The 8,597-nt window shown below is 41.1% G+C and overlaps 1 protein-coding gene across 1 annotated transcript; it reads left to right on the forward strand.

Annotated features, from left to right (window-relative positions):
• Window positions 1-1,598: 1,598 nt before the first annotated feature.
• LOC141338216 (uncharacterized protein F54H12.2-like) lies at window positions 1,599-2,906 on the forward strand. The gene has a single exon (XM_073843762.1). It carries the CDS (start codon window positions 1,599-1,601, stop codon window positions 2,904-2,906), a length of 1,308 nt encoding a protein of 435 aa, XP_073699863.1.
• The last annotated feature ends 5,691 nt before the right edge of the window (window positions 2,907-8,597 follow it).

Genomic DNA, 8,597 nt, shown 5'->3' on the forward strand with positions numbered 1-8,597 from the left:
CATCACGTATACCACGCACCCCACCCGTATACAAACTGACGGATTACGACAATGAGGTCCTTGACGGGGTGTTTTATGAACAAGAGTTACAGAAAATAATCGTAAGCGAAAACAAAGCGTTTAAGGTGGAAAAGATTTTAGGAGAGAAAAAACAAGGGCGATCTACATTAGTGTTAGTGAAATGGCTAGGATGGCCTGCTAAATTTAATAGTTATGTCGACAAGAAAACTTTGTTGGACCTGCAGAAAGCTTAAAAACAGGCCTACCTTTAACAAAAAGCTTATTAGAGTAAAGACTCATCATGGACGACCACGGCTTCTATCTGACGCTACCCTGCAACGCTTCTTTGGCGATTTATCCTCAAAATCGTATATCTAGTTATACGACCAGGCTAGCAAGAACTATAAACCTTAAAGGAAATTGGGAAGTGGGACTCGCCGAGATTGAATATCCTAGATCATGGTACACCTTGAAAGACAACGAAGGTTATTTCCAACTAGCAGTATACACCCCGCCAAACCCGGTAAAAGATGGTAAACCCGACAAAGAAATAATATCAGGGGATGCCGTGATGAAGGTTCTGCAGATACAAGGAGGGTACTACGAGAGCGTTCGTTCTGTGAATCGTGCTATAACCGAGGTCATTGAGCCATCGGGGGTATTGGCTCACGACCCATTAAAAAACAGAGTTCAACTGGTAGCAAAATCCAACATTTCATTAAGATTCAGCGGTAAACTCGCCGCTATTTTAGGGGTAAAACCCAACATACCTTTAGGACCGTCCAGCTACCCTGAAAAAGACGATCCAAAGGTTATTATTACGGATGCTCCTCACCAGGCCGATATCATCGGGGGTTTCTACACCATGTATGTTTATACAGATATTATTGAGTATCAATCGGTGGGTGATTCGTACGTCCCCCTTTTAAGATGTGTACATATAACGAGACACGGCGATAAAACAGTCAGTGTCAGATACGACAAACCCCATTACGTGTCGGTCAACAAGTCGCTCATCACGGACATCACCGTAGAATTAAAGGACGATCAAAACCGTGAAATACCATTTTCTTACGGTAAAGTCATCGTGAAGCTACACTTTAGACCCGTGAAATAAACCGCTTTTAAAATGACTTACTACACGCCGCGTGGGACGGACGTCTCCAATTACATAGACTATTACCGAAATCAGGCCGGATGCGGACTTCCGGGATACGCGGGAGGCGCTGTTATGTACGGCGCAGGTATAGGTGGCCTTTTTAAGGGACTGTTTAGGCTAGCTGTACCGTTGTTAAAAAGAGGATTCAATATAGCTAAACCTCATCTAAAATCGGCCGCCAAAAATATAGCTACCGACGTCATTTCAAGTGTGATGTCAAGATCATCCGACGACAACCTCAAAGCTCAAGACGGTTCAGGACTCATGGTCATGGCTCGTAAGAGATTGTCTAAACCTCCCGGTATAAGAAGGCGTGGTCAATCAATAAAGAGAGCAAAGAAAACAAAGCGCACCTCCAAGAAGACCACAGTCACAAGCCGTAAGCGTAAGAAGTCTGTGAAGAGAAACGCTACGAAATTCGTAAAAACCATATTCTAACATGGCTCTACTGCACCGCATGTCTGGGGAGTGTATTAAGTCGGAGCTGGATTTGTTCACAGTACCGATGACCCAAACGGTTATCGAGAAAAATGCCTATTTAGAAGTACCTCCTTTATCGGCCATATCGGAATCGTCGCCTCTGGAGTTTTTCATCGCAGGGACCGGGGAAGATTACATTGACCTCAATAACACGCTGCTTTTTCTAAGACTTAAAATCACAAAACCTAACGGGGGCGATATAGCCGACACCGCAAAGGTTGGTCTAATTAATTACCCTGGGGCCACTATATTTTCGCAAGTAGACATCAGCCTTGGGGATCGATTGATATCTCAGAGCTCGAGCACTTACCCATTCCGATGTATCATCGAGAGTCTTATCAACTACAGCAAAGACACACTGGAGACGCTTTTCTCATCTGGGTTGTTTTTCAAAGACACAGCGGGTAACATGGACGAAACCGACCCCACAGGTCGCAACAATGGACTAACCAAGAGATCTCGCTACACTACCGGAAGCAAAGTAGTGGAACTGCTGGCACCTATTCACAGCGATATTTTCTTTCAGGAAAAATTAATGATAAACGGCGTCGACATAAAAATACGAATGATCAAAGGTAAAGACGAATTCTGCTTGATGACCGGAGACGACGAGGCTTATAAATTAAATATTGTGTCAGCCTCACTTTTTGTCAAGAAAGTCACTGTATCACCGTCCGTGAGACTAGCGCATGCCCAGACCCTGCTCACGACGACAGCAAAGTACCCCATAGACAGGGTATGCCTGAAAAATTTCTCCATACCCTCAGGGTCCCGCGTCACGAATCAAGAAAATTTGTTTTTGGGGACATTGCCAAAATCAATCGTTCTGGCTATGGTGGATAACGACGCCTTCACCGGGGCCTATGATAAAAATCCGTTTGCGTTTAAACATTACGATTTGGAATTCCTGGCCCTCTACGTAGACGGTCAACAAATACCTGCCAAACCTCTACAACCGAACTTTTCCTCAGGAGCCGCCGTGAGAGAGTTTTATCAGTTGGCTACAGCGACCGGTAGACATCTTAAAAATCAGGCTCTCTCTATAAACAGAGAGGAATTTCTGAAAGGCTATTCGCTTTACGCCTTTAACCTCACACCCGACGAAGACTGCGGTCAGCACATATCGCTCGTCAAGTCAGGCAATATCAGACTGGAAGTACGGTTCAAACAACCATTGGTGCATACTATAAATCTTCTGACCTACGCCGTTTTTGACAGCTTGCTCGAAATATCTAATCGCAAACAAGTCCTGCTTGATTACTACTGAACAGAAAATGAACACCTTGCAACTTACGGCTATTATGGACAAAATATCTTGTAACACTCATTTTCTCGGAGTCCTTCCTTGCGATCACTTACCTGAAACACCTCTAAAAAGCTTACCCGCGATGACCATCGTTAACACGGATCCGTCAGACTCGGAGGGGGAACACTGGATAGCCGTTTATTTGACTCGAGAGGGGTCAGGATGTTTTTTCGACAGTTACGGCAATACCCCTGATAGTGAACACTTTCCACCGTACATCAAAAACTTTTTAACAACCAACGCTAGCGTTGTATTATATTCTACCAGACAGGTCCAGGATTTTACATCAAACGTATGCGGTCAGCATTGTGTGTTTTTCCTGTATCATTTAGCCAGGGGTCATGACTATAACTATGTGATGAACTTGTACGATGATGATTATATTAAAAATGATAAAATGGTAACGCTCTTTATGAAAAAAATACAATCTAAGAATGTGTGTCAAGAAAAAATGTTTTCGTGTATTCATTGTATACAAACATGTAATACATTCAGGATGCATAACCATAAATAAAAACGCTTAAACCAAAATACCAGTTTCACAGACAATTTATTTTAACAATGGATGTACATACAATTTTATTTTAACAACATGCATACATCACATTAAAATTCCAACCATTGTCTACGATCAATAGTCGGTGATTTGAACACTGGCTCATCTACCATAATACGCGATAGTCTCTTTTTAATTGCCTTTTTAGAAGACGAACCAGTCTCAGGCGTCTGTGCGAGGTCTCCGGGTTTGTTTTTTAAATATCCGATTGTACGTCTAACGTCCTGATTAGGTACCATAGAAAACGGTATGTTTAATTCAGCGAACGCTTGTAAAAACTCTGACCATCCTAATGGTCTTCTGTCATTGCGGACCTGGTGTGGATGTATCTCTGAGAATTAGTAGCGGTTGAAAACCTAGCGATACGCGATTTAACTGTCCGGTTGAGACGTTCCGCGATGGACGCCTTCAGATCAGTAGCCGTCACAAAATGATGAATGTTGTGTTTTTTCATCAAATCTTGAAAATGTTTGTTTAAAAATTCTGTACCCTTATCCGTCTGTAATTTCTTTGGAACACGTCCCTCGTCGAGTATAGACTTGAACGCTTTTGTAACCTCCACTCCGCTCTTATTTTTCAGAGTTCTAGCCCATGCGTACTTACTAAATACATCGATACAGGTCAGAAAATATTTATAATTATCATTTTCCTTGGAATAGGCAGACATGTCGACGAGATCCGCCTGAAATTGCATATCTATCCCATAAACGACTACTCTGTTGCGTTTATAGTTTATAGGAGCCGATCTGTGTAATGTGTATGCATCCTCTCCAGCCAGCCAGTCTGAGACCTCCTTTTCGCTCAGACGTACGCCTGTTTCCTTTAAGACGGCATCTTTTAATCGTTTCTTACCACCAAAAGACCCTGGGTTAGAAGGGGTGTAATAAACCTTTTTCATGAGCTCGGACATGTTGACGCGTCAATCTTCAGGAAAAGAATAACGCTTACAAACGTTACGTCAAAGTCTTTTATTAAAAAATAATAATAGGGCAACATGCATACATATGGTTACAATTATATATATTTGTAAAAATGGTTACACAGCAACGAGAATACATTTTAAATGGTTACACAGCAAGATTAGTACTCAAAAAGATTACATGATGATGAAAATCAGATGGTATGTTGTTACAGATTGTCTAACAAATAAAGACAATTTATACAGGACATATAGTTACGGTCTAGCATGTAGTTCACCAGAATCTCAACCATTTTATGAACATTGTTTTTCTGATTTTTCAAAACAGGTTTCAAACATAAATCTGTTACATACGTACAGAGACAGAGAACTTCGCTATACCCTATCTCACCATCGGCGGCTGAGATCTCATGCAGAATTTTTTTAAATGAAACAGAGGGATCGTTAGTACTGTTTACACACATGTCTATCAGTTCCCCCCACGAATCGGTCAGACTTCTTGTAATGTCCATTTGTTTCTTGAGGTTTTTTATACGTTTTGTTTGACCCTCGTAATCTTTCTCAGGATCGCTCTCTTGCTCGATGACCGTAAGTAGCATATCAATCATTTGATGTTTATAACGAGCGATGATCACAAAGTCTCTGAAAAAATTCATTACGCTACACATACAGCCCATGTCTTAGCCGTCAGGTTCAGAGTCCTGGGGTACTGCTTTGCCAGAGATCTACAGCGTCGTAAATGACTTTCTTGTAGGTCTTGTCCTGCAGCAGCTTCTCCCTGATTTCTTCCAGCTTTGCAACGATGTACGGCTCTTCTCTCAATTCGTGCAGGATAGCGCCGGTAGTTCCTTGAATCCTCAGAACATTGTTGCTCGTCAGACCACAGCGTCGCAGAGTGAAATCGATAATGTTCTGGAAATCCGGTTTGAACAGTTTACGGGTCAGCTCGTCAAAACGTAGGTCGAAATAGTAGGAAGAAGGTTCAAACAGACAGGAATGTTGCAACTGGCTCGGATGACCCGTAGCACAACCCTCGCACTCTTCCTTCAGTTTGTCGTCGATGATGTGTTGTAGCAGCAGCACGATCGCGGTTTTTATAATTTTAAACCCGACCCGTGTGAAACAGCCGTCCGTGGCGTCGAATCCCATGTGTGCTGAGGTGCCACACAAAGTCTTCAGGTAGTTTGTGTTACGGTAACCGAGTTCTGCGCAGAATTTTTCCATGTATTCCTTGGACAGGTCAGTTGAAGAGGTGTTATTTGTAGAATTATCATCGGGAGCTTCGAGGTTGTAAGGAGATTTGAGGTTGCGGAAACCGCAATCGCAGCATAAACCATCGTCGCCGTCTTGAGACATGGTGGATATGTGATGTGGTATAGCGCTGCTTACTGATCTTTATAGTGTCTGTAGCAGATGGCCCCCGGATGGTACCTCCCACTCGACGTCACCCATGTATTGTTCGGGGTGAAACAAGTGTCATTTTAATCCACGCTGTATCTGTCATGCTTGGCGTTCCATATAAACAATTTGTTTATGCTAGAAAAAACACGACTAAGCAGATGTAGATCGCATCCCTTGAACATAACTCGTGGGGCAGACGGATCAACATCTTCCTCACATGTCTCATCCTCTGAATCCTCAGTGAGCTTTGTCTTGTCTTCGCATAAGAATATGTACTCGTGGTCATCCGGATTCATCTCAGTACGGTCTCCGACCACTCTGTACCGCGTGTTTGGCTCATCTCCTTCCCAATCAACCCCATACAACCGTCTTTTACTTTTATGCAGACCTTTCCAAACGTCGTCGTAAAACATTTCCCAGTCGTCCTCAGATAATTCCAAACAGGGGTCCCGACCCAACACAAATTCGCTTATACCGGCGGATGTGTAGAGCCTAACCGTTCGATCCGATTTGTGAAATATATACCCGAATATGCTATCCTTAGTGCTCAGGTAAATTTCCTCTCTCAAGCTGACAGTATTTACGTCAAAAAACTTCAAATAGGTCTTATGTCTGAATGGTTTTCTCGGAGCCCTAGTCAGATCTTCCATAGTCTCTTCGTCCCGTTCCCTCTTGGGAGTTTTAGGCGAGTGTACCGCATCCATGTCTATGTATTTCACAGCTCTGATGCTCCGCAGATATGATGGGGAAGCCCTATTTATCTATGCTGAACGCAATCTGATACCCATGCCCTACAACATGGTCGTGGGGGCTAGACCGTAAAATCGCCGAAACATTCTGCAAACATTCATTCCTCAACAAACACCGGTCGGTCACGCACAGCTGCTGTATTTCTCTACCCGGATGACAAACAAACATCGGATGGTCACGCAAAAACCCATAAACCCGTCACGAGTTAATCCCGCACCTGGTATGAATCTCATAAATTTACTGCAAAAACCATAAACCCGTCAGAAGTTAATCCCGCAACTGTTAAACTACATCGTAAATTTGATGCAACAACCATAAACCCGTCATAAATTAATCCCGCACCTGTTAAAACCTGTCGTTAATCCTATCAGCAACCCATAAACCTGTCAGCCGTTGACATCGCACCTGCTCAATCCATCAAAACAAGGTCAGTAAAGTTCACTAGGTCAACGAGGGGTCAAACACGTGGGTGGGCACCGTGGGAAAGGGCGGGGGAGGGGCGTGGGGGAGGGGAAAGGTCAAAAGGTCAAAGCCATCAATCAAATTTTGACACATGCCTAGCCCTTCTAACTACTAGCCAGTGTGGGGTCAATATAAGTTTATTTTTATTTGAAATTAAAACACACACATTTAAAAAAAAAAAAACACCCCATTCTCTTCCAGCAGTCCACTCAGAGACCTACAACACAAACCAACCTCCTGCATTCTGCCAGAACGAGCAAACAGGACATGCAACAAGGGACGCATGCAATAGTTAGACACTATTTCTGATTTGGATTTGTTTTGGATTTCAAAAATCAGTGATTGCCATTCTTTGCATTTTTTGGTCATTCTGTAATCATTGCATGCATAACTAATAAATATTCTAAAAACAAAAATATTTTCAATTGTGATGAATATATATATATATATATATATATATATATATATATATATATATCAATTAGTGACTGAATAAAATGTATTGTTTTTGGTCAATTTTGACAGTGGTTTGGGGGATTATTTTATGAGGCCAAACTCTTTCTATTTTGCTGTAGCCCTACTGAAAGGTTAAATACGTTAAAGCCTACCTAATCACTATAGCCTGACGGATGAACAAATAAAATTAAAACCTTATGAATAAATAGGATATCTTGTAAGATACTGCATGATCAAATATAGTATTATTTGATACATTTTTAAAGTTTTCATTACATTTTGGGCATGAAATCCACGCTTAATCCACCCTTCTGATGGGATCAGGTTAATACAGAATTTTTGGATCAAAGTGATCCAAATCCTACAAAAAAGTTCTGAAAAACCCAAACTAAAGGTTTGATCCGGATCCAAACCAAGATTGGATTACGTGATCTAATCCGATTATGTAATCCATTTTTTCTTTTGAAAAACACATTTTCAAGATTTGATCCAATCCGTTATCCAAAATCCTAGTGGATTACTTTTGAAAAACTGGGCCCAGAAGATACAAAAGTAACACATATAAAAATAGCCTTATGATCAGAAAACAGAGAGGGAAATATATCATCCTAATATTTGATAGTTCTGTTGAAGCTAACAAAAAATCAAAACTGGATTGACTGGTAAATGAATTATTGTTCCAAGTATAGACTTTTTGCAAGGGATGCTTTTCTCGCCACACATCAACAGCAGAAAATTTTTGCATAAAAAATAATAAATAATCAGAATTAGTATTAGATGGCTGGGGGGGGGGCATCTTTCTAAGGTATTATTTTAAACTACATTAAAATCACCACCAAAAATGAAGGGAGAGTTTGGAAATTTAGATAACATATGATTTAAACGTGTTCCTATTTAATAATAATAATAATAAAAAACGTATTATCTTTACGTGAGTTATATCCGTAAATATTGGCAATAACATAAGTCAAATTTGCAAATTATAAAGCAAGTAAAATAAAGTGCCCATTAGCATCAGAGTCAATAAACAAAGTCTTTCCTCTGAAATAATTTTTTAAAATACAAACTCCTGCAGAATGTTCATTTCCATGAGACATCCACATTTCTA

Source organism: Garra rufa, chromosome 7 (genome assembly GCF_049309525.1).
Source record: "Garra rufa chromosome 7, GarRuf1.0, whole genome shotgun sequence".
Lineage (NCBI taxonomy): Eukaryota > Metazoa > Chordata > Actinopteri > Cypriniformes > Cyprinidae > Garra > Garra rufa.